This window comes from Pongo abelii, chromosome 2, assembly GCF_028885655.2.
Source record: "Pongo abelii isolate AG06213 chromosome 2, NHGRI_mPonAbe1-v2.0_pri, whole genome shotgun sequence".
Classification (NCBI taxonomy): domain Eukaryota; kingdom Metazoa; phylum Chordata; class Mammalia; order Primates; family Hominidae; genus Pongo; species Pongo abelii.
Genome location: NC_085928.1, coordinates 198,758,134 through 198,785,746, shown reverse-complemented (window position 1 = coordinate 198,785,746; position 27,613 = coordinate 198,758,134). Strand labels below are relative to the sequence as shown.

The following is a 27,613-nucleotide window of genomic DNA, read 5'->3' as shown; positions in this document are numbered from 1 at the left end:
AGATAGTGTCAACATCTTTAAATGCTGCAAGAGCTCAAGAATGATAAGGAGTGAAAAGTCTTAAGTGTATTAAACATCAAAGAGGTCACTGGTGATGTTCAGAAGTGTGGTGTAAGTGAAGAGGTGGGGACAGAAACTGAATTACAGGGAGCTGAACTGTTAGTAGAGCAAAGACAATAAAGCTTAGGGGTGTGTGTGTGTGTGTGTGTGTGTGTGTGTGTGTAAGAAGGAGAGATCTAAAGTTGTCAAAGGGTTTTTAATTTTGATTTTAAATTTATATTTAATTAATTTTTCAGTTAATGTAGGAGTTTTATTTCAAATCTAAAATTGCCTTTTCTATAAATTAAACTTTAAATTTTCTTATAATTGTAGATTCATACGAAGTTGAAAAAAATAACATAGAGATCTAAGTACCCTTTATCCAGTTTCCCCCAACAATAATACCTTGTAAAACTATGGTACAATATTACAGCCAGGATATAACATTGATACAGTCTATCAATCTTACTCAGATTTCTCCACTTGTCTGTATATATGTGTAAGTTCATGCAGGTATGTGTGTATTTGATTTACGTAATTGCACTGCCTGTATAGATTAATGTATCTGCCACCATGGCAAAGATACAGAGCAGTTCCATCACCACAATGATCCCTTCTATTGTCCTTCTATAACCACAGTTACCCCACACTCCCAATTCCTAATCCCTGACTTCTTGTCTCTCATCCCTAACTTCTGATAAACACTAATCTGTTCTCCATTTATATAGTGTTATTTCAAGAATGTTATATAAAGAATCATGAAGTATGCAGCCTTTGGGGGTTGGCCCTTCCCACTCAGTATAATTCTTTTGAGATTCACCCAAGGTGTTGCATGTATCAACAACTCCTTCCTTTTATTGCTAAATCGTATTCCAGAGTAAGAATGTGCCACGGTTTAAACATTCACCTGTTGAAAGACATCTGGGTTGTTTCCAGGTTGGGAATCTTACAAATATAGCTGCTATGAACAAATATTTGAGTAAACACAAGTCTTCATTTCCCTGGGATAAATGCCCAGGACTGCAACTGCTGGGTCACATGGTATTTGCAGGATTAGTTTTAAAAGAAGAAATTCCCAAAACTTTCTCTAGAATGGTTGTTCCATCTTATATTCTCATCAGCAAAATATAATTGATGCAGTCTCTCCACTCCACATCCTCTTCTGCACTGATGGTTTTTTTTTTTTTTTTTTTTTTTTTTTGAGACGGAGTCTCACACTGTTGCCCAGGCTGGAGTGCAGTGGCGTGCTCTTGGCTCACTGCAACCTCTGTCTCCCAGGTTCAAACAATTCTCCTGCCTCAGCCTCCCAAGTAGTTGGCATTATAGGCACCCACGACCATGCCTGGGTAATTTTTTTTTGTATTTTTAGTAGAGGCAGGGTTTCAGCATGTTGGCCACGCTGGTTTCGAACTCCTGACCTCAAGTGATCCACCTGACTCAGCCTCCCAAAGTGCTAGGATTACAAGCATGAGCCACGGGGCCCAGCCCGCACTGATGTTTAATATCATTAGCCCTTTGAGAAAAGCAAGTCAAAACTATAATGAGATAGTTACTACACACCTATCAGAATGGCTAAGATAAAAAATAGTAACAAAACCATCATGGTACCTATTTGAGATATGTCAGCATACTGATGATATCTAAAAGCTTGGGAGGATATGAGGGTGACTAAAGAGAAAATTGAGAAAGAAAGTGATCCCAGAGAGACTGGACAACTTAGGAGTCCGGGAGAATACAAAACAGCAAAGGTAACTGAGACATAGGTAAATAGAAAATCAGGAGGCTGGTCCTATGGAAACAATGTGGAGATTCCTTAATGAACTAAAAGTAGAACCACCATTTAATCCAGCAATCCCACTACTGGGTATCTACCCAGAGGAAAAGAAGTCATTATACGAAAAAGATACTTGCACAAGCATGTTTATAGCAGCACAATTCGCAATTGCAAAATCATGGAACCAACCCAAATGCCCATCAATCAACAAATGGATAAAGAAACTGGGATGTGTGGGTATATATATATATGATGGAATACTATTCAGCCATAAAAATGAATGAATTAATGGCATTCACAGTGACCTGGATGAAATTGGAGATTATTATTCTAAGTGAAGTAACTCAGGAATGGAAAATCAAACATCGTATTTTCTCACTGATATATGGGAGCTAAGCCACGAGGACGCAAAGGCATAAGAATGATACGACGTACTTTGGGGATTTGGGGGGAAGTGTGGAAGGGGGACGACGGATAAAAGACTACAAATATGGTGCAGTGTATACTGCTTGGGTGATGGGTGCACGAAAATCTCACAAATCACCACTAAGAACTTACTCATGTAACCAAACACCACCTGTACCCCCAATAACCCATTGACAAATTTAAAAAAAATTGGGAGGCTGGGGTGCCAAGGAAGTTGGGAGGGACAGTTTTGTAAGAATGAATGATCACCGTTCACTGAGATATCAAGTTAGGTAAACACTGATTAGACTCACGGTTTTGGCAACATGGAAGTCCCTGATGTCCTCAGCTAGTCTATGAAGGGATAGGGGCCCGGTAGCAGGCAGAATACTTGGTAGAAAAATGGAGGCAGGATTTTTTTTTCTTTTTTTAAAAAAACTTTTATTTTAGGTTCAGGGGTACATGTGAAGGTTTGTCACATAGGCAAACTCACGTCATGGGGGTTTGTTGTACAGATTATTTCACCACCCAGGTATGAAGCCCAGTACCCAATAGCAATAGTTATCTTCATTTCTCTCCCTCCTCTCCCCCTCCACCCTCAAGTAGACCCCAGTGCTTGTTGTTTCCTTATTTGTGTCCACGTGTTCTCATCATTTAGCTCTCACTTATAAATGAGAACAAGCAGCATTAATTTTTCTATTCCTGCATTACTTTGCTAAGGATAACGGCCCCTAGCTCCATCCATGTTCCTGCAGAATACATGATCTCATTCCTTTTTATGGCTGCTTAGTATTCTGTGGGGTATATGTACTACATTTTCTTTATCCAGTCTGTTGCTGATGGGCATTTAAGTTGATTCCATGTCTCTGCTATTGTGAATAGTGTGGAGGCAGCATTTCTAATATCCAACTTTCCAGAGTTTGGCTGTGAAGGAAGGGATAAAGCAATAGCTACAGAGAGCTGTGGAGTCAATGGAGGGAAAATATGGGCCAAGCTGGGGCACAAATGGATGCTGACGAGAAGAATCCAACTGGGTAGGATAAAGAATGGATGAACCATGGAGCCAAGGCACTCAGAAGACAGGGGAAAAAGGGACCAGAGATACATGGAGACCAATTGGCAACTGATAATCTGATAGGCACTAAGGGACAGAAAGGATGGGCACAAATTTGAGAGCAGAAGCTGAAAGAGTTTCTTCTGGCAGCTTTCATGTTCACTATGAAGAATGAGGCCAGGGCATCCCTTGAGAAGGAAGGAGTGGGGATGGGAGATAGAAGTCACAGTAGAGAATGTCTGAAACAGTTGAGAGCAGGGTGTAAGAATGTAGGCTGTGGGTGGGGTCAAGGCCCAGGTCAAGGCTGGTCACAACTTATAATGATATGATTATGCCTGGCTGTGTTTTTTTCCAGCAACATTCGGCTGTTTTGGCAAGCAAAAGACAAATGGCTGGGTTCATCTGCAACAGAATATTGCTAGGAGGGTATAAGAGGAGAGAGAGGCTAGGAATTGCATTCGTGATCTATTTGACAGAGAAGGCATGACATGACAGGTATCTTCAGGGTAAATCTCTATAGTCACAGTTAGCATTTATTAAACATATCTTAGGAGGCAGGTACTGTGCTAGGCAATTAAACCACATAAACTCATTTAATATTCCCATTAATTCAACATGATAAGTACTCCCTTTTATTAACCTCCTTTTATAGATGAAAAACCTTTGCTTTAGAGAACTAAAGAAACTTGATCCCTTTCACAATGTAGGAAGTAGCAGGATCTGGGTTCAAATTAATATCTCTTCAATTCAAAGGTTCTGTACATTGCTTTTCAGCTTCTAGGTACATGATGCCTGAGACAAGTGGCAAGGATGGTCCTGAAAGTGACGAGATACTGAGTTTTGATTTTTGGATTTGATATTTCCTGATGTGAATTTGCAACTGGAGATGAAGCCAAATTCCCTTTAGTTGAAAAAAGTATTAACTGGTATTACAACATTATTTCCATCCAAGGAAAATGGATAACTATGATACTCTTTCAAGAAGACAGGATATACTGTGGGCTTTTGTACAAGGACATCAGAAGATCCATGTACAAAGAAGTCCTTTTTCTGTGTTTCATGTGTGATATGGTTTGGCTGTGTCCCCACCCAAATCTCATCTTGAATTGTAGTTCCCATAATCCCCACGTGAAGTAGAAGGAACACAGTGGAAGGTAAGTGAATCATGGGGGTGATAGTTTTTTTTTTGTTTTTGTTTTTTTGTTTTTTGAGACGGAGTCTTGCTCTGTCACCCAGGCTGGAGTGCAGTGGCGTGATCTCAGCTCATTGCAACGGCCGCCTCCCGGGTTCAAGTGATTCTCCTGCCTGAGCCTCCTGAGTAGCTGGGACTACAGGCGCCCGCCACCATGTCCGGCTAATTTTTTTGTATTTTTTTTTTAGTAGAGATGGGGTTTCACCGTCTTAGCCAGGATGGTCTCAATCTCCTGACCTCGTGATCCACCCACCTCAGCCTCCCAAAGTGCTGGGATTACAGGTGTGAGCAACGCGCCCGGGCAGGAGGTGATAGTTTTATAAAGGGCTTTTCCTTTTTTGCTTGTCTCTCATTCTCTCTCCTGCCACCCTGTGAAGAGGTGCCTTCCACCATGATTGTAAGTTTCCTGAGGCCTCCCCAGCCATGTGGAACTGTGAGCCAATTAAACCTCTTTTCTTTATAATTGTCCAGTATCAGGTATTTCTTCCTCACAGTGTGAAAACAGATTAATACAAACTTCATGTTGGAAAGACCACTATAAGTCATTTTCTCCACTCCCAGTCCTTGACAAAAGTACTGTCCATAGCATCTCTGAAGAGCGGTCATCCAGTCTCTTTCCTTCCGGTCACAAATTGCTAGAGATCGCTCATGTGTCCAACTTCCTTTTAACGTAGTACATATCGCTAAAGGTTAAGTCCTACTTATGGCACTAGCCACTGTTCCAAATATAATTTTATTTGACATTCACAAAACCCCTATAAATACTATTATAGCCGCTTTACACAATGAATAAACTGGAAACCCTCTTTATTTCTCCCGGTGAGTTCCGCCCAGTGAAAACACATAGCACCAGTCTAACTTCCCTTTCACCCAAAACCCTCAGTGCTGTCAGTCTGAATCCAGTAGTGCCTTTTGGCACCAGATTTGTGCTCTAAGTACAACTTGATGAGGAGATTGCTCAATCTCCTTTGAAAGTGTGATCCATTGCCTAACAGCTGAAAGTGTCTCCTCCATTACTGGAATCAGCTGCCCAGCACTGGGATTACTGGAAAGAGCTGTTGTGATGGAAACACTTGATCACATATGTAAATTTTCTGGCATCTTCTGAAAGGGACAGTGGGCTGCATCTGACAAAGACATGGATCCAGAAATAATGTAATGAGAATGAGAATGGCGGGGTGGGACCCTGAGGTGGGATGTGTGGAGCAATGGTCTTGAGGTCCGGAAGGTAGAAAAGAGGAACTTTTTCACTAGAAGGGAGAAACAAGGAGAGGAAGTGGACTTTTACTAACATTCCAGACTGAGTATAAACCTGGGGAGCATGTCCAGCTGGCTGGAGAACCTGGTAGAGAACAGCAGCCCTGAGCTTGAGTTCCTTCCCCAGCTCCACAGATGATTTCTTTGGGAATGTCACCCTCTTTACCAAAGCCTAATTTCTCCCACTTGTGCTTATGAATTTGGATACAAACTGTGCCTCCTCCGTTACTGGAATCAGCTGCCCATTGATGGGAAGCCCTTAAAGGAATTCCATTTGCTGCTCCAATTCTGACCTCACAGACATCACTACAGAATCATTTTGGATACTCAAGAGATTGCAATGCTCCAAAAAATTGCTGTTCTCAGAGCTCCTGGAAACACAAAGGTTTGATTTCAATGTTACTAAGAGTCCTTTAATCTGATTAACCGATTATTTGTATACAGTTTGGAAGAAGGGGAAGTTCTGATTTCTGTACCTCGTCAGAACTCTCCCTTCTTCCAAACTCTTTATAAAGTCCTATCCAGGCAGAAAACAAGAAGTGGCAGGAAGCTAACTGACGTATAGGTGCTCTAGTCTAAATGACAAGGTTTAGAGCCACACAGCCTTACATTCCAGTCATCCGACCAGCTCTATGTTCTTGGGCAACTCCCTTAAGCCCTCTGTGCCTTCATTTCCTCATATATATATATATATATATATACACATATAAATAAGAAAGAAGAAATCTGTTCATTAGGCTCAAATTTAGGTGGGAAATGGATGAAGGAACTAGAAGTTAGCCAAAACAGAAGATTCAGATGGACTTGAGAATTTTCTTCAAATACTTAAAAGGCTGCCAAGTGGAAGATTTATTAGCTGTCTTCTCTATGGACCAATGAAAACATGTTGTAAGGAAATAGACTTCTTTCCAAAAAGTAACTTTTTAACCTTCAGAGATTTCAACACAAGGAAAAGCTGCCTTGAGAGCTAGTAAATTTCCCATCATTGGAATTACACTTATTTAAAAAAAAAATGGTTCATCCACTGCAAAATCACTTTGCAAACTCCATTGCAAAAAAAAAAAAAAGTCTTTTTGAAAAATGAGTAAGCAGCCTTCTGTTTGTATCTTTTGTAAACTGCTCACATGGTTACTTGGCACAAAATGAAAGCAGACCTCCATATTCCAAGACCGACCCATAGAAAGGGAACCAAATGGCACATGTGATGAGTTTAAAGGGTTCTTGCGTGTACTATTCAGTGAGCCTCTGCCATCCTCAGATCTGTGTGTCAGCCTCGCACTGATGCACGTCCCTTCCTGATTTTCTGTCAATTGTACTAAATGAAATAATCCATGGTCCATAGCATCCACTTTACAATTCAGTTTTACTTACCGAAGGAATATGTCTTCAATACCCCTATCTCTCAAGCACATTATCATCAGGTACTTTTTCAGAAGGGGAGGTGGCAAATTACTCCAAACTGCAAGAATTTCTGTAAGTGCACTAACATTCCTTAGTTTTTAAAGGATATCTTTTTTTTTTTCTTTTAAGTTGTCATTTGAATTCAAACTCTTTGGAAAAGATGCATAATAATCTTAATGATCCCATTGACTCGTTTAAATTCAAATTGTGAAGCATTTGAAATACCATGCTGACAGCACTTTCCATAAATTACTCTCTGATTCAATACATCTCTACGCACACAAACACACACACTTTTATAAGTATCACACTCAAAAATCTTCAAATTACAGTTTCTTTTTGCTTGTCCCATTTATATTGTTATTTGGTGGATAAACTAGAGCTGTTGTGTCTGCTTACAAATTTCTATATTATTTTTCAAAAAAATAATTTAGTGGCAGTCATAAATTTTTATATCTCCTCAGGGTAAATAGAACTTTGTTGCAGGGTTCCTGGCTTTGGTGTGAGTGTGTGTTTGTTTGTATGTGCACATGGGGTGGTTGGTAAATCAAGCCTGATTTTTTCATTTACCTACCAATTCACTCTGTACACTGGCATTTTTAGGAAATTTCCTCACCTCCCTATTTACTACATACACTAGCAATTTTAGGAAATGCTGCAAGACTGAACCAAAAAGATCATTTCTGCTAGAAAGACCGTTTACCTAGAATCTTTATAATGAGATCGTATCTACAGCAGGGTTGGATTAATTACACCTCCAGAATGTAATGGTTAAAGGAAAGAAGTATCTTTTAGACCTATGAGAGAAAAGATCCTATTTTCACTTTATTCCTAGTATCTTTGAGAAGTAAAATTAGTTCACAAAGCTTGCCAGTAAAATTTCAGCAACCAGGAACTGTATATAAATGAGCTGGGAAATATTCCATTTGTAATATATGACCAAAATAAAGCAATACAGAATGTAGGCATCCTGCAGCAGAATTCCAAGCTTGTGCAATTCACAAATTTAATCATAACTTCATATGAGACAAAAATTTCTCCATTATTTTGAAAACATGGGTGTTCTTTGCTACTGAATTGTACCTGAAATTCATCTTCTTCCAGTGGAAAACAGTTGGAATATTTGATTCCACTTGAAACATCAATAAAATAGTAAAAATAAGATACTTGGAAATAAGGGGAATTTTTGAGGCTGATTAAAAACTATTTTGATGTGTTAACAGCCCTTATTTAAAGTTACAATTCACTCACTTCAGAAAAGGACAATCTATACAAGCACAACTCTCTAAATTGCAAATCGTCATTGAGTATTAGCTGGCTAAAATAGAATATCATTACTGTTTTGAATAAGTTCATATTTAGAAACTATCTCACTAAAAAGATATCTATTTTACTTAAGAATGATTTCTAAAAGGCTAATTCAAATGTATAAATAAAAATCTATTATACCCAAGGGCCAACAGAAAATCTCTCCAGTGTTCTGGATGTCAGAGAGAAAAAATCACCAGTATCATCATCAACAAATATTAACAGAATGCCAGTGAAGTGTGAGGACTGTGCAAGGAGCCTCGGGGAATGCAGAGAGACAAAAGACATGCGAAGACACTCATAATCTATGTGAAAAGACAGGACCCTGACATGCTTAGATAAACAGCAGCAAAATTAGCCCCTCAATCTTTTGCTACCCTGTCCATCCAATCTCCAAAGACCACTAGTGCATAGACCCATTATGGCACTTAAAATAATTCCCATTTATCTGTTTGGCTTTCTATCTCATTCAAACAGTGAGTTTCCCAAATACTGATGATTCTCTCTTCTGCAATTTCATACCCCCAATGCCCACTACAATATTTGAAATACAGATGATGCTCAGTAAATATTTATTGGATGGATTTCAATGGACTAAAGGCCATTTAGGCAGGCAACTTAGATGCAGAGGTTAAAAAAAAAAAAAAAAAACCTAGATGCATAGTTAGAAAATGGATGTCAGAACCCTATTTTAGTTTCTTGGCTATATGGGCTACCTTCTCTAATGCCTCAGTTCTCTCATATCTAATCTAGAAATAACACTTGCCTTGTAGGATTGTTGTGAATATCAAATGAAAAACAACTACAAAAGTATTCTGGGTACTTGCATTTAAGTATAAGGTATTATTATGCTAAATGATTGGTACAGGTGGTAAATGCTAAAGGATGTATAATTAACATAGCTGGAAAACAGGTACATAATTAAGTGAAGTTGCTTAATACCTTCCAATGGTAACTCAGGGAACTGGGAGTCGTTATTCTCTCCTGAAAATGTCTAATCATTCTCTTCCATGTGAATGTACCATAAATATCAAATAATAAACTGATTGTTATGTGATTTAGGAAATTCACATGGCTCTTCTTTACCTAGAAAACTACAGTCTTACAGGGCTTCAGTTGACTATCTGCAAAAAGAGGAGCTTGGGTTGGAGAATCTTCAGTTTCTTCCAGTTTAAATGGCATGAGAATTGACTTCCACTGAATTCTACCAGCCAAATGAACTCAAACTGTCCAGCAGTGCTCAGTGCTTCTTTCATAGCTTTTAAGTACCCACCTTATCAGAATAGGAGAGGCAGCACTAACATGGCTTTTCCATTGGCTGTGTTTTCTTGTGGCTTCAAAACAAAGGAATTTTGGCCTTTGTATTGAATTCCATTAAGATGCCATCAGAGGAAGACAATGAGTCTAAGACTATTTGATACTTCTCCAAAAACCAGTTATCCTGAAGGTATTTTTTACCTCTCCCAGCCTCAAATTTTCTGCAGAATAATGCACATATAATGAATGCTCAACAAATCCTTACTCAACAAGAGGCTGATTTCTTTTCCTTTGATCCTAGAAGCTATAATGGAATTCAACATAAAAAAATGTTGAGAGATTGGAACTGTTCTCATTCATTCTTTCCCCCTTATCCACTCCTACTCTACTTTCAAGGCTTTGCTCAAATGCTGCATCCTCTGGGAGGTCTTTCTCCATGTCGGTCCCCTCCTCTCCCCACCGCAGGATGGGGCATGGCCTTTCCTCTGAGCTCTCACAACTGCCGGAATCTCTCACAGATAAGTTAGATTACTTTGCCTTCTGTTATATTTGTTCACAAGTCTGATACTTCTCATTCACCTCAGGGCTCCACGAGAGCGTGAACAACTCTCACACTGCGCTGTATCCCCCATAGCACTGAGCACAGTCTTTTGCAGACAGAAGGTGCTCACTCAATGTCCCTTAAAACTGGCAAATAGTTCACTTTTCAGTTAAAAATATTCAGTGGACATGTGTTTAAACACTCACTTTTCCCAAGGAAGTGGAGACAATCATCTCCTCCCCTTCCTAAATTCCCCTTTATAGGAACTCAGAAACACCCTTGAGAAAAATCTGACAGCACAATTTCACAAAAACAATCTTCTTCATTTTCTTTTACTTCGAACTTAATTAATGGTAATGCTTAACCTGTCACTTCTTAATTGCATTGGCAAGTTGGTGGGGTTTATCGATCTGTGCATGAGGAGTTAATTCCAGAAGAGACTTTGACAAAAAGCACTTTATGGGAGAACACATCGTTATTCCAGTAGCTTTGCTGGAGTAACCTGCAGACACTGCCCAGCCAGACTCAGGTCAGTTTGGCTTCCTGCCACTTGTGCCAATTTCCTAATGATCTAATAGGAATGTATAATAACCTTCTATAAAAAAAAGTCTTCCTCTCTTTTTCTCTTGTCTTCAAAATGAGATGACATCTAGCAGGTTAAATGTATCCTTAACGGAAAATGCACCTGAACTGTATGAGGTCTGAAACACTCATCAGGCCCTACTGAATGTCTAGCAAAATTGTTTAAAGCCAACACAGTGCTCAATAAACCTCTGTTAAATAACTAAGCATGGGCCAGGGGTGGTGGCTCACACCTGTAATCCCAGCACTTTGAGAGGCTGAAGCGGGCAGATCACGAGGTCAGGAGATCCAGACCATCTGGGCCAACATGGTGAAACCCTGTCTGTACTAAAAATACAAAAATTAGCTGGGCGTGGTGGCACGTGCCTGCAGTCCCAGCTACTGAGGAGGCTGAGGCAGGAGAATTGCTTGAACCTGGGAGGCAGAGGCTGCAGTGAGCCAAGATCGCACCACTATACTTCAGCCTGGGCGACAGAGTGAGACTCTGTCTAAAAAAAAAAAAACAACAACAAAAAACCACTAAGCATGTAGTTTCTATATAACTAGAAGTATAGGATATTCTGATCTTCAATCCATCAATCAGTGCCAATTATGCACTTACAGATCTATAGTCAAAAGGCCTAATTTATTGCTATGGACTAAATTGAGTCCCTTTATACATTTATATGTTGAAGCCTTAATCCCAGAGTGATAGTGTATGTAGATGGGGCCTTTGAGAAGTAATTAAGCCTAGATGAGGTCATAAGGGTGGGGCCCTCATGATGGTACTAGTGACCTTATAAGAAAAGACACTTTGTGGGCTTGCTCCCTCCCCACACACACCATGTAAGGACACAGTGAGAAGGTGGCTACCTACAAGTCAGGAAGACAGTCCTCAGCAGAAACCTACCGTGCTAACACCCTGATCTCGGACTTCCAGTCTCAATCTATGAGAAAATAAATCTGTGTTATTTAAGGCACTCAGTCCTTGTATTTTTGTTATGGTGGTCCAGACTGTATAATACATTCATTTTTCAAAAAAATGTACTAAATACTCCCCAAAGTGAGAGGTATTGCTTTGGGTGCTATTTTCAGAAATGTGGAGTAAGAGTTGGAGGTGGATAGGGAAAAAAAGAGACAAAGAACAACAGGGAAAAAAAAAATGAGTTTGCTCCTAAGAAGCTCATAGTCTATGTATCTGGGGGTAAGATTACCTATCAATGTAAAGCAGAAATGGTAAACAGTTAAAACAAAGGCAAAAGATTAAACCAAGACATAGATGAAAGTTCTGGAAGTACAGTAGGAAGTGTGTGTCTTCAGTTGGAAGGGTATAGGAAAGGAATCTCAAAACAGGTGTAACCAAACTGGGCAGACCAGAGAGCTGTAACAATGAGACTTGCTGACTTTAAAAAGAAAAAAAAAATCCTATCTGATGACAGGACATCTGTTAGCATAAATTTATTTAAGTGCAAGGTAGAAGCTAAGATTCAGAGTCCAGGAGCTCAAAGTTCTATTTTAATCCTACATAAATTCCTTATTTTCCAAACCTCTCGGTTTTCTAAGCTTTGATTTTGTTAAATTGTAAAAGGGAATAATATCAGTCTCCACTTGTCTGTTGGAGGTGAAAAATGAATGACTATGTGGCACTAGGAGAAAGTGAGATCTACCGTATGACACATTGGAACAGGTCTCTTCCTCCAATGAAGACCTTCTTTTTGGATTCCTCCTTTTCCCCCCAAATCCTCCTATGCCCACTTCCACTAGTTCTTTCCTGAGGCCCCAACACATTTAGCACGTTCCATTTCGTGGAGAAACTATGTGTACATGTGTTATGCTAAACAAACAGGATTTATTCAGATTATTTGCTTAAACTAGCATAAAATTATAGACATTCATTTTTAAAGGAATATATTTTAGAAGATTCAATTTTATTTTTACTAACACGTCCCATGAGCTTTATTAATATAAATTACATCAAATATCTTTTAACATTATTAAAGAGTGTGTAAAGTAACAATAACTTCTGAGGAAGATGTTTAATATCTTTTCCAAAATGACAGATATAATTAAAAAGTCATCACAGATGTGTGTTTGTGATTTTAAGGTTGCTTAAATAGTCCTCAGTGAAGCCATCCAATTGCAATATTCCAAGCAAGGCATTCCTCACTCTTGTCTTATTTCCCCATACTATAAATGTAGGAGACTGAATTAAAAATATATATATATATATTCTTTGAAGACCTACATAATACCAGGCCCTTGTCACTGTGAAGTATTCAAAAAAAGCACCTGTCTTGCTATAATGATGATGTCAGCCTTGGCTGGCATCCCCTTACTCTGCAGGGACAAGAGCAAAAAAAAGATCCAGGGAGTAGACTTTATTTATTCATTTACTTATTTTAAGTAAGCCCTGGCTGTGGGAAGGAATTACCGTGTCCCATTCAAAGTCATTGGAATATCAGAGAACTTCCACTCAAACTCCTTGGCAATTTTCACGGGCGAGTCTGTGTGTTTGACCTTGAGTGCAGTAGCTCTTATGATCATCTTATGATCATTCTACGGCTGGAAGCTAGACAGCTGGCTTCACTCTCGCATCTCTCCCTTCAATCTTTGATATTTACATTTCAGCAATGACTCTGTTCATAGTCTCTCAGAGCCAAGTTCTCCTTCCTTCTTATACATACATAGTCTCAGGTCCTAGGTGTACCACGGGGCAGGCAAAGGGTATGTGAGTCAATGACTGCGGGGAGACACAGTGCTAGAGTGACACAGGTTCCCCCCAAATCCCCCTCACTATCAGAGCAACAATAGGTTCACCTATTACGATAAGCACTACAGAAAAGACAAAGACGAATTAAAGGTGACCTCCCCGCGGTCAGGAGATCGAGATCATCCTGGATAACACAGTGAAACCCCATCTCTACTAAAAATACAAAAATTAGCCGGGCGTGGTGGCGGGCGCCTGTAGTCCCAGCTACTCGGGAAGCTGAGGCAGGAGAATGGCGTGAACCCGGGAGGCGGAGCTTGCAGTGAGCCAATATGGCGCCACTGCACTCCTGCCTGGGCTACAGAGTGAGACTCCGTCTCAAAAAAAAAAAAAAAGAAAAAGAAAAAAGGGTGACCTCCCTGTACCCCGCACAGTCTTCAAGGGGTTCCTATCAGTAGAGGAGTGTGTCAAGGATGCCAGTGACTTGATAATACCAGTTGTGGTGAGGATCAATCCTATGAGAGATGTGGAACTGAAAATCTTGCACGTTCAGAAATGGTTACATCTAGTTGGTTAAGTTCCAGGAAAGCATTTTAAGGCTGGAGATGGGAAAAGGCAGAAGGCAGGCAACCAATGGCATGGGAATAGACAGAGAAACCTCAATATCAATGTCCAGGAGAAGAGTCCTCACCTTGGGCAAGTGTTGTAAAAAGAATGTGTAGGAGAGCTGATGGGAGATAAGAATGCAAACATATTTTGGGACCAATTTTTGCATGAGCTTGACTGGAAGTACAGACTAGTGGATTTCAAACTTGACTGTGCATAAAAATTTACCTCCCAACTCCCTGCTGTCCCAGGAGCCTTGCAAAAGATGCAAAGTTCCTGTCTCCTTGTACAGAAATTCTGGGGAGGAGTCCAGAACTTTACTAAAAGGTTCATTAAAAGATGAGGAGTTCACAGTGATTCCAAAGCAGGTGACCGCTGACACATTTTGAGAAAACCAAGCTTCTAGAGTCTCATGACTTGCCATCTCTCAGACTCCGTAAGTTCTCAAACCAAGCAGGTATGCAAGTAATATTCCAGAGCCTGAAATGCTGACTTATAGTTGTCCTTTGGTGATTCAAGTTAGGCAAAATTCTGCCTTGCAGATTTTTTATGTGTCTAACTGGGGCTAAGCCCTGGTACAGTTATTTACTACTCAAAGCCCCCACACTGATTTTTGTTCAGTCCTGTCCTCTCCGAATCCTCATTCCACCCTATAACCGTGTGAGGCAAGAAACAGTACTTTCATTCAAGTGCCTCTTTCTTCTCTTTCTCCCTTTCTTTCTTTTTTTTTTTTTTTTGAGATGGAGTCTCACTCTGTTGCCCAGGCTGGAGTGCAGTGGCAAAATCCCAGCTCACTGCAACCTCCGCCTCCTGGGTTCAAGTGATTCTCCTGTCTCAGCCTCCTGAGTAGCTGGGATTATAGGCTTGTGCCACCACATTCAGCTAATTTTTGTATTTTTAGTAGAGATGGAGTTTCACTATGTTAGCCAGTCTGGTCTCGAACTCCTGACCTCAAGTGATCTGTGTGCCTTGGCCTCCCAATGTGCTGGGATTACAGGCGTGAGCTACTGTGCCTGGCCTCTTTTTTCTTTTAAAATTTTTTTTTTAAATAAGATCACAAATGAATTTATTCCTTTTATGAATTATTAGTGACTTATACAATATTATTAGTGAATTCTACAATATTACATAATTAGTGGATTCTACAACATTATAGAATTTGTGGATTCTACAATATAATAGAATTAGTGAATTCTACAATATAATAGTATTAGTGAATTCTACAATATTGTAAGAGATAGTACAAATGAATGCAGATCCATCTGGGCAAAAATAAACTACAAAGAAGGGAAAAATGTAACAGTCATTACCTGCATGGGATGATCCTGGAGCTGACCATGCTAACGTTTTCAAACTGTTTTACAAAGTCAGATGTGAGAACATATAACAAACTGGTTTGCTCTTATTGTTTGTTTTCATTCTAAGTGTGGGGAAACTGAAGCTAAAAGTAAAGGGAAGAATGCGGAATAGCAGCTGGCTGAGTGTGAACCAGGTCTCACTTTAAATTTTATATTCTTTCTTTAAAATCATTTACTGCCTCATACCAATCCCACTATGTGAAAGACTCTCATACCTAGAATCTTTGAATTTATTTTCAGGTTTACTTTTAAGGTTAACTTTATGGCCTGATCACACAGACACACACTCTCTTCTCTGCCACTGTCCATTTTCTTCTAATAGAGAATATAAGGTTACAAACATTTCTTTCTCCTGAGAATGCAGAGTAGTTTAGGAGACCGTACTAACATGGAGTCCATGCTACAGCTGGGTAATTATCATTCCTTTATCCATTAAGAATTATGGCCGGTGCAGTGGCTCACCCCTGTAATCCCAGCACTTTGGGAGGCCAAGACAGGCAGATCACAAGGTCAGGAGATCGAGACCATCCTGGCTAACACAGTGAAACTCTGTCTCTACTAAAAATACAAAAAAAAAAAAAAAAAAAAAAAAAATAGCCGGGTGTGGTGGTGGGCACCCGTAGTCCCAACTACTCGGGAGGCTGAGGCAGGAGAATGGCGTGAACCCGGCAGGTGGAGCTTGCAGTGAGCCGAGATTGTGCCACTGCACTCTAGCCTGGGTGACAGAGCAAGGCCCTGTCTCAAAAAAAAAAAAAAAAAAAAAAGAATTATAAGATAACTATGAAAGAAAATGAGGAATAGGCTCCTTTCCTATTTTCTTTCCATCCTTTTATCTCTAAAGGAGGAAGTTTACTGAACCACTGCCAACAATTCACTCAGCCTAATGAAGTGTATAACTAATGGGATTAAATAATCTTAAACCATTATTACAGTAGCCTGATGCTGACATTCATCCAAACTCTGGCAAACATTGATTGGTGAGTTCATGCATGACTTAAACAAACTAGTGCAGTGGGAAGGTTCTAGAATAAAGTTTCAGAGGCATTTAACCTGGAAATCTGAGACCCTTCATTCTGGTTAGGGTGAAAGCAAATGCTGTCCTATTTCTACACACTCCAACCAAAATCTTACTAATACCAGCATTTTCTAGGGATGTCTCTCTGGACCTGTAGCCACAAGTGTTTAAACCCTTCATGTCAGTCCCAAAGAAACTAGTTCTTTGAAGGCCTCATGAAGACTCATGGTTTCTAGTCCCACCTCTGCCGTTAATAAATCGTATAACCTCAGGCAAAACACTCAGCTTTCTTGGGATTTAGCTTTCTCAGCTATAAAATGGCATTATTGAATTTCTAAGGTTCCTACTGGCCTTTAAAAAGCATTCTAATTCTATGACAACAGCAGTTAATACGGTTTGGAACAGGAACTGGGAAGAAAGGGTTATGTTCAGCTAGGCCTCTTTGTTGTTCAGGGCAATCCACTTACAGGTCTGTGCCTCTCTTTCCTTACCAGGTAAGGGCTGCCTTGGAACCTGCAAGGATGTGGTGAGCAGTAACTAAGATAAGCAGAGGGCTGGGGGATATTTGGTTGAAAGGGCTAAATGAATACCACTAGCAAAGGAGAGTGTAGTAGCTATTCATCCCCCCACAGAAAACATTGTTGTATAATAAAGGGTGATAATATGAATGTCTGTTAAAATCAGAGAGGCTTTCCAAAGCATATTCAGTCTCCAAAATACCCATTTTGCTCATGAGTTAATTATTCATGCAAAACGTTTTTAGCATTCCTCACTTAGATCATTTATACTTTTTAAAGTTTTACCTAGATATTTTATATTTTTTATTGCTTCTGTATGACGACACTTTTCTGTTATGTCTTCTAAACCTAAAATTGTCATTTTTATTTTGTCAGCTTACTAAACTTTCGTTATTCCAATATTTAAAATTTTTCAGGTTCCCTAGAAGAATAATCAATCATTGTATATGACTGTATGTACATACAGTCTTAAGATGTTGAGTGGAAAAGTCTCCCACTAATACAAATAATATAATGCCATTTATTTAAAATTAAGGAAGACTATGTGCTAACAACACTACATATTGTTTAAAGAAATGCATAACATGGTAAAAAACAAATTTAGAATAGTGGCTCTCTCTGGGGGAACATGATCATGGAACAGAACCCAAGGGATTTCTACTGAATTTTTAATGTTTTATTTCTTAAATTGGATAACAGGTACATGGACCTTTGTCATTATGCTTTATATCTTTATATATGTTAGAAATGTTGCATAATAAATCAAAATATGTAAATACTACTTAGAGCTTATTTTGCATTATTGCCATTGTTTTTGTTTTTAAATATGAATGCATTAAAAATTTTATTGAATGCCCTTTTAATGAAAAGCATCTATGGAGATTACTAGTTTTTTAAAATTTTGATATATCAATATAGCAAATTATGCTAAAAGATTCCTAATTGTTCTAGCACTGAATATGGAATAACTGGAATGTTTTATTATGTGGTATTCAATTTGCTAATATTTCACTTAGGATTTCTGCATTTATGAAAGTTAGATTATCACAGAATTGTCTTCTGGGGGTAACCTAGGTTAAGTATTATTACTGGGAGCATGCATGCTAGCTTTATAAAATGATTTGGTAAGCTTCTCGTTTTTTGCTAGGCTCCTAAAGTTGAAATAGCACAGAAATCATTTGTTCTTTGGAGATCTGAAAACTTTGATTAGTGAAATTTTCTGGCTCTTTTGCAAGTAGTAGCTTCACATTCCATCTGTCTTTATGAGTTTATTCAAAGTTTCTTTCACCTGTATTTTAGATTTGCATAGAACATAGTCTCTCATATAAAATTTTAAGTGCAATAATTTTAAAATGTCATCTGTATCTATGCTGAGTGTCTTTTTCATTCCTAATTTTCTGTAGTTTTTGTTTCTTTCTTGGTTATCTTAACCAAATGTTTATTTCACTGCTCTTTTCAAAAAATCATCCCGAGATCTAAACATTCCAGTATTTTTCAACTTATCAACAATGTTTTATTTTAACGGATTTCTTTAAGGTTGATTTTCTTGTCCTGTTCTAGTTTTTTAAGTTAATACATATGCACTGTTTCCTGTTGCAATTAATGAGACTAGTATTTCTTGGCATCCTATGTTGGCTCCATCCCCTTCTCATTGCTATGCAGTGTTAGCATCATCACTACTTTCTAAGATTCTTCAACCCAAGAGTGTGCTTATGTATTTATTCATTTCTTGTTTTACTATATGGCTACATGTAATTCTGCCAGCCACAGCAGGAACTGTCTATAATTTCTTATTAGACTTTGATATGATAAATGTTTTTCTAAATCTCCCATGCAGATTTAGACAGAAGATAGAAACTCTTTGTTTGCATAGATCAATGTACATAGATTAAATTAACGTTATCAATCATATTATTTAACTCCTTTTTATGATTTGTCAAAGACTAAAAGCAATGTGTTAAGGTTTTATAAAGAATATGTTCACCATTCTTATCTCTTACTTCATCAGTATTTTTAAATTATACATTTCAATATAATGATATTTAATGAAGGAAAGCTCAGGGCTATTCTTCATTGGGAACTGTGACATTTATCAAAAAGTAATGTTCTTCAGACTGCTTGATAGTTTTGTACTGAATGGCACTTTGTCTTCTATGAATATTGTAGTTAGTAGGTAATTAATATTATCTTATTTTGGTCTAAATTTACTACTACATCTTTGCCCCTTTATTTTTTTTACCAGTAGTTTTATTACTTCATTGCTTTTCACCCTTTTATTTGCTATGCATCTCCTGCGCATATTATTTTGATTACTTTATTTGTCTTCTGGAAAATTTCCTTGAATCAACCTTCAGAAAGGATATGTAGGTGACATATATTCTTTTTCAGTGGTTCAAGAATGTTTAAAAGGGACTGTATAGAAGGCAAAGTTTGATATACTGTTATGTAACAAAAGCAAGGTACTAACCAATAGTTAAGGTATGATCTCATTGTGTGTGTGTGTGTGTGTGTGTGTGTGTGTAACCACATGTATACAGATATGTGGTTACATTTGTATACACACTTCCATACCCACAGGTAAACATAATAGAAAAGAAGTGCATGATAAAATGTGAACTATTATATTGAGATGAGAGAATTACATACCTTTCTTCTTCTATTTGCTAATTTTTCTCTAATGGGCGTACATTAATGAAAAACTTAGGATTTTAAAAAAGAATTACCATCATAGAAAAAAGGTAACCTAGCAACAGCAAACGGGATTTCCAGTGTTTTCTGTTAGATGTAGAGATAGCCGGACTTGGGAATCAGAGGGCCAGGGTCAAGTATTAGCTCTGACACTCATACTCTATGGAACTAAGCAAGCTGACACTTTCTAAGATTCAGTTTCTTGGACTGGAAATGAAGGCAAAAATAACTGTAACTATTTTCTAGGATCATTAGAGGGTAATATGATAAAAGAAAAGTGCTTCATAAAAGTTAAAGCACTGAGCAAATGTTAATGTCAATGTCAGTTGTTATAAATATTTTTAACCTTTTTTTTTTTTTTTTTTTTTTTTTTTTTTTTTTTTTTTTTTTTTTTTGCCTTTTAAGGCCTCAAATGCTCAAGAAAATACAAGGGCTTATGGCTTTTCATCAGTAGAAGTTTAGCATTTCAGGTTCTGTAATACTGGAAAGCATGAGTCAGGTGGTTATCAATTAAAATTTTCTGGGAAAAGGCTATAATTATACCTGATTTTAAATCTGAGTAGTTGGGGGCTGTCAGGATCTTCACGTAGAAAGTTTAACATGGGCCGGGTGTGATGGCTCACGCCTGTAATCCCAGCACTTTGGAAGGCCGAGGCAGGGGCTCACTTGAGGTCAGGAGTTTGAGACCAGCCTGGCCAACATGGTTAAACCCCGTCTCTATGAAAAAATAAAAAAATTAGCCGGACGTGGTGGTGGGCGCCTGTAATCCCAGCTACTCAGGAGGCTAAGGCACGAGAATTGCTTGAATCCGGGAGGTGGAGGTTGCAGTGAGCCAAGATCATACCACTGCACTCCAGCCTGGGTGACAGAGAGAGACCCTGTCTCAAAAAAGAAAAAAAAAAAAAAAAAGAAAGAGTTGAACATTAAGTTGCACATTGCACGTGGTGGTGCAAGCCTGTAGTCCTAGCTACTTGTGAGGCTGAGGCAGGAAGATCATTTTAGCCCAGGAGTTAGAGTTCAGCCTGGGCAACAACAGCAAGACCATATCTCAAAAAAAAAAAAAAAAAAAATTAGTTGCTCAATGTTAGCACGGATGTTAGCATGGGCCAAGCAAAAAAGTGTAAATTATAAAAGCTGTTCATAGTCTTTGTTTTGTCATTTACTTTGAAAACATCAGAGCCGCATTTGTAAAATGAGATTAATAATCTCCCCATTATGTATTTCACAAGGCTCTACTAGGTATGACAGCATGCAACAACAGATGCTCGGTAGCATTATAAAATATAAGGGGCTGTATGAATGGAAGAGATAACTATTCCCAGTGGGTAACATGCTTAACCTCCCAAGAGAGTGCTTGACAAATTCTTCTCTTTCTTGAACCATTTTTCTCCTTCCTGGGAGAGTTCTGGTGAAATGATGATGTAACATCAAGAAGAAAGTGTGTGTGTGTGTGTGTGTGTGTTGTGTGAGAGAGAAAGAGAGACAAGAGGCACAGACAAACACTCCTTGGAGGTGAGAGAGCAGAGGTAGGCAATTAGAAAAAAAGGAAGAAAGTTCATGTGGATTTTTCAGGTTTAGTCCAAACTCTTGCTTCCTTTTCCAACATCCACATAAAGCACTGGCCATAAGTGTTTTTAAAACATTTTATTAAGAGGAATTGAGTATGTAAAAGAACAGCTTTCCTGCAGAGGTACAAAAACTACCTCTTCATGTAGGCTGACAAGTTAGAATGTTCTAACTGTAGCCATTTGATGACATAAGGGAGCAAAAGGCTGCTAGTGGGTTGGTCACTAATGCGCCAAGTTTCAGGTACCTTAAAGTGTTTAGCCTCCTGTGGAGTTGGCCTCCTATTTCCAGAGGCCCTTTAGTCATTTGGATTTCAACTCTAGCAAAAATGTCTGTACCACCTTCTGCTGTCGGAGAGTTAGGACCTGGATTCCATCCACTGTCAATAAAAGCACTGGTTTAGGGGAGGATCCTTGGCTGCCACTTCATAAACAGACTTTTGCTGAGAATTTCTGATGCACTTTGTCCCTAGGCCCAGACTCCTTGGTAATGCTAGGAATAAAACAGCAATTCTTTTTCTAAAACTATACTTATGAGTAAGGCTGTCTCTTTATGTGCAGAAGGGTACATAAGCAGGAGGCATTGTTGCTGCCCTTCATATTCATACCTACATAAAAATCTTCTTAAGCAAAGCATGAACCTCTTCTTTTAATATGTGTCCTTATATTCCTTCCATGACATTTATTTATTTCAGTATTTCCATAGCAACTACAGCCAAGAAATTGCCCCAGATTTAGAGGGTTTCTATAGTGTATCACATTATACTAAAGGGAAAAAAAAGCAATGATAAAAATTCTATTAATCAGATTAAGCACTTACATTAGTAAATAATTTCATGTATACAAAATATCACAACTGCTTATTCCTTATCTGTGAAGACACGGAAGAAATTAATATCTCCCTTTAATAAATGAGGACACTGATACTCAGAAGCTAAATGATTTACCCAAGGTCACACCAGGAGAGCTAGAATTAGGATAAATACATTCTATTTATATCACTTCCTAACAAAGTTTTAGTGATCTCTATTTTAATCTGTTTACATATTCAAATCTATAAGAATAACCAAAACTAGGCTTTCAAGAGAGATATCACCAAAGAAGAAAAGCATCTCATTGATTTTGCTAATAATTACACAAATTTAAAATAACTATGACATAATGTGCTTATTAAATTAGTTCAGAAAATATAAATAAACTTCTCCCATAGGGGATAGATTGCATTTTAACATACAGTTTCATTATTGTTGATGGTTCTGTAAATTAGAAAAATATTTCTAAAGAAATCTAGCAAGGTAACGCAAAAGTCCGCCAGACTAAATTTGATATGGTAATATAAATCAAAGCATTTATGCTAAGGATGTAATTCAAAATAAAAAATAAAATTTTTATTAACTATCTATAGGCATGTTGTTTACAATTCTAAAGGATTGCAAAACACACAATACTTTTTGACTGGCAAATGGTTTTAAAATGAAGTGTGTAATCTAAATGTAAAACTAAACAGATAAAAAGCTAAAAATGAACACTAACAATACAAAACTATATGAACATTTGTATTATGTTAATAAATAAAAAATAGAAAACAAAATATGTAAAATGATTAAAGAGAATTACAATGCTATACTGAATCAGACTGTTGAATCATAACTACTCAAGCACAAAGATTAAGAACAAACTCAATAAACCACAGGAAAATATTAAAAATCACTGAACCAAAGCTGCAGACATTACTGGTGCATTTTCCCTCAAAATCATGTAAATATTTAATTTTAATAGGATCTTAAGTTGATCAACAACCAATTTAGGCAGAAGTAAATTTAATTTACATTAGACTGGTCTCATTCCTGAACTCAGAGTATCAAACATGGTGGTCCTTATACAAAAATAATTAAGCCACTATCTTGAATATTCTCATTCCATCAATTAAAAAAAAAAAAAAAAAAAAGACAGGCACACTGACTGATGGCCAAGGGCTAGGTTTGCTCTGGTTTGTACGGAATACCTTTTAGACATCAGTTTTCAACAGTGTAACCAAAGGCAATTTTGCTGGATCACACAGAAAATGCTTCCTGTTCTAAGGCCTTTTGGTTCCAAGAGAGATGCAGAGTTCTAGGATTCTCCTTAATGCAAACTATCTTCAAAGCAAACTTGTTTTATTTCATTTGCCCAGTTTCCTCAACCTCCTTACACTTCTAGTATGCAGCTTATTGGACACAGAAAAGTTCAGAAGAAATTAAAGTTCTGATACATCCATCTGAGGGCTTGAGGGCTGTGCTGAACTCGAATCAATATTGAACAAGGGTCTTTGAGTAAAGCTTAACTGAATTCTGATAAGAATTAAATTACATTTTAGAGTCACCACGAATAGATGTCATTAAAGAAAAACCTTGATTATAAATGTTCTTATGAGGGAAAGAAGTAAAAAAAAAAAAAAAATGGTTAGAATTTCCATTATTTGAATTCACCCAGTTCTTCCAAGTATGTGATTAAATATCTCCCAGGTAGTTTTCCTTGTCATAAGCATAGTATAGTAACAACAAACCAAAGAAGAAGGGGCTGGCATCCTACAGAATCACAGAGACCCATCCTATGCCTGGAATGGAGATAGAAACTTGAGCCCACACACTACAGAAACCGATTATTTAGTCAGATTAGACTTTCTCCAGTTTTGTTACACACTCAGAAAAGCAAGCGAACATGTAAAAATGGGAGGAGTATGTCTGAAAGGTTATAATAATTTCCTAAAGCCCAGTGAATTTCACTGCACATGTAAGGTTCCCACACTCAGAAATATTAAACAGGTCCAGAAACTTCATTAAAGTTAATCCCAGAATAACATTTATTCCACTACTTTTCCTGAAGAGGCCCAGTGGGCTTTACAAGGATTGTCTCATTTCTTCTTCATGAGCCTTTGGGGAAAATAACTGCCATTGTCCCCATTATATAGACGAGGCAACTGATACTTAGAAAGAGTAAATAATTTTCCCAAGGAGGGAAGCACTAAGTGACAGAACCAAATTCAAATTCATGTTCTTCCCACCCTGTTACATTGTTTCCCAATACTATCTATATGATTTCTAGCTAACAAGGGTTGAAACAAAACAACTGAAGAAGGCTGCCACAGTAGCATCATTAAAGTAGCTAAAATCAACTATGGAGTCAAAAAGGGAGAAAAAATAGACACAGGAGCTATAGAAAAACACAGCAGTATGTGTTTACTTGGTGTAAGGACAACCCTGGGTGCCTCTATACACTCTGCCAACATCACTACCTTAGGGCTCATGGCAATAAATAATTTCATAGACGTGGTGCCAAGCCATTGTGAATGACACCCGGTTTAGTCTGTTTAAAAAGGCAAGGAATTATGTAATGCCTTTCTTTTTTCAATAAAGATTTCAAAGGGTGATATTTGAAATATTCTTATATTCTAAAGAGGTAAGCTTTTGTTTACTAGACTTTCCCTTATGCATAATTGCTCCTTCCAGATCAACAGTACATTACTTTGTTTATCTTTATGTTTAGGAAAATGAAAACCATGTAGCATCTGCAAAGAATCTAAGACTGTGGAGTGTGAAAAACGGAATGCAGCCTTGGTTCTGACACTAATGATAGGTCATATGAAGTCGCTTTCCTCTTCTATATGTCTTGGCATTCTCATTGCTAAAGAGAGTAATTACGCAAATGATTTTAAGATTTTTTTTTCCAACTCTACCACTGTATGTCTCTACATGCGTTTAAGTTACCTTTGGAAAGAAATGATGTTACATGTATTTAAGTTACCTTTGGAAAGAAATGATGTTACATGTATTTAAGTTACCTTTGGAAAGAAATGATGTTACATGTATTTAAGTTACCTTTGGAAAGAAATGATGTTACATGTATTTAAGTTACCTTTGGAAAGAAAATGAAATAAAATTGAACCTAAGACAGATGCAAAGCCATATTTAATCCTACAAAGCCCTAATCTTGATGAACTTTCAGATCTGTGCTACAGATCCCAAGGTTACAATGGGTTAGAGCTGCCAAGTTATAGGAAAATACCAACCAGGCCAAAAATGTCTTCAATAAATGTGAACCTTGTAAAGCCAAGTATGACTCCCAATACCTTGGTAAAGAAACCAAGGTGTCTTTTATATTGAAATCTCTGGGCACTGAGGGACAAACCCTGACTGTTTTGTGGGTTTACATAACAAACAAACTTTTCCCATCAACATGTGTTAAACAAAGATTAAAATCATGCTGAAGGATAGCAAAGAAATTTACATTAGATGAAAAAAGTCTGTGTTCATTCATCAAATTACTCTAACAGAGAATAGTTTAATAGGTAGATTAAATAAGTAACATTGTAAAACGCTAAGGTAACATGACTGAGAATTTTTTAGTTACCCAGGTATATTATTAAAATATAGTTTTTGTGTTCTGTAATAAAAGAAAACAATGATTAGCTCAGTCAGCATTACTGTTCATTTCTCTTTAAGGTGCTTTATAATAAATAGTTCCCCTGTTTGCATCATTAAAAACCTGTTGGATAAGAGGGGGAAGAAACATTTTGGTAGATAAAAATTGACTCAAGGGGCCCAGTATTTTGGAAGAGGACTGACAAGTCCAGAGATTCTGTAAAGTTTCCTTGAAAATACTGGGCACTTCAAATGTAGGGTGAGATCTTACAAGAGGTGTGACTCAGCTACTTGGAAAGCTTTCTGATGCTTTAAGAAAGAAAATTTTAGCTTGTACATACATGCTTGAAAGCCACAGGCTGATGATCTTCCCAGCAGACCACTAACTGAATGGCAGTCCCACGCGAATACACCTTTCTGACCGCATATGAATGGGGGATGTGTAGAAAAAAATTACATTATGCTAATTTACGCACACACATACACACACACACACACACACACACACCCCACACACACATTTTGAAGTCTAGGAAGAAGCAAAGATCTGATGGCTATATTCTATCTGGAGTGACTGGCATTCAGCCACAGAAGACATCTTTGCAAAGCGCTTGAGGAACAAATCTGGAACTTACAATGTAGCAGGGCTCGCAGTATGCTTTCTTTTCCACAGCATAGAAAGGCTGCCCTCGGAGCTTGTTGTTGCAGATGATGCAGGTAAAACAATCCACGTGGAAGACCTGATCCATGGCAGTGCATCCTGTACCTTCCCCAACTACGTTTTCTCCACAGCGAGCACAGCGGCCTGAAAAAAAAGGGTTTGATAAGAACACACCAAGGAGTACTTCAGTCCTGCTAAAGCCAAAGTGGAGGAGAAAGCAGGTTCATTACGTCAGCGGCAATAGAACCACCACTCCTGCCGTCATTACCCCAGTACTATTACCCCATTACCCCATTACCCCAGCAAGATCACCAGTACAGCCACCCCTATCCTCTGCAAGATTGGCATGGAGGGGATTTTACATTAATCAGTTGAGGAGATTGAGTCTCATAGTCTAAGTTCTTGCAGAAAGGAACAGTAGAACCCGGTTGCTGGCTTTGAGGTCAGTGCTCTGACTCTCATCTCACATGCAAGTATAAAAGGAACATGACTCAGGATGTTTGGAGTGGAAGGCACAATCTATAAAACAGTACAGAAGAGCCTTTCTTCTTGGAGATTCTACACATTCAGTTAGAATATAATAAGATAATTGGGTCCAAACTCAAATTTTAGTTCCTTTTACAAAAGCCCTGATTGTAAAACCTCTGCAGCCAGCTCTCAGTGACAGGCAGATCACAAGGCAGTCCTTTAATTTCTAGATCGCTTTGATGGCTAAAAGGTTCTTTCTCCTACTGAGCCATAGTGCTTCCTCATTCTAACTGCTTACCCCATGGTTCTAGTTCTGTCTTCTGAGACCTTATCTCTCTCTTGGACTGGACACCCTTTAACACATCAAAATTCAGTAAGCATTGCTTCCAAGTCTGTTATTCCTTTGAACATCCACACATCCTGCAATAGTTTCATATACTGTAGGGTTTTGAGTCTTTCAGGGCCGCGGTTCTTGTTGTTCATGCAGTATTCTACAAAACTCCAGCATTCTTAAATTGATTAATGTGGCATCTGGTCTACATATGGACATCAGGTTTCAGTTTTTAAAATTTGCAGTAAGCTTTAAATAATAACAATAAAATATGAATTCAGACAAATAGTTATGTCAGTGAGAGGCATTATGCTGGTCGCCATCCATATCTCTGGCTCCATCATGGGAATCTTGAGCTAGACGTCACGTCCACATCTAGTTTCCCTTCTTAGTCTTTGTTTCTACTAAGTTAAAAAAATTCTATCTAATAATTATAGAACACTGGGAATGTTAGCCAGAAGCTGTAGACTTTGATAGATAAGGTATAGCAAATGTAGTGCTTCACAT

The 27,613-nt window shown here is 38.1% G+C and overlaps 1 protein-coding gene across 13 annotated transcripts in view; it reads right to left on the bottom strand.

Moving 5' to 3' along the window:
- Positions 1 to 27,613, bottom strand: part of LPP (LIM domain containing preferred translocation partner in lipoma) — a 741,130-nt gene that overhangs the window by 107,006 nt on the left and 606,511 nt on the right. For all 13 annotated transcript variants that reach the window (XM_063722385.1, XM_063722384.1, XM_024244471.3 and 10 more), the window contains one exon: positions 26,282 to 26,451. In XM_063722385.1, the coding sequence (XP_063578455.1) occupies positions 26,282 to 26,451 (170 nt within the window). The remainder of the gene's footprint in view (positions 1 to 26,281; positions 26,452 to 27,613) is intronic.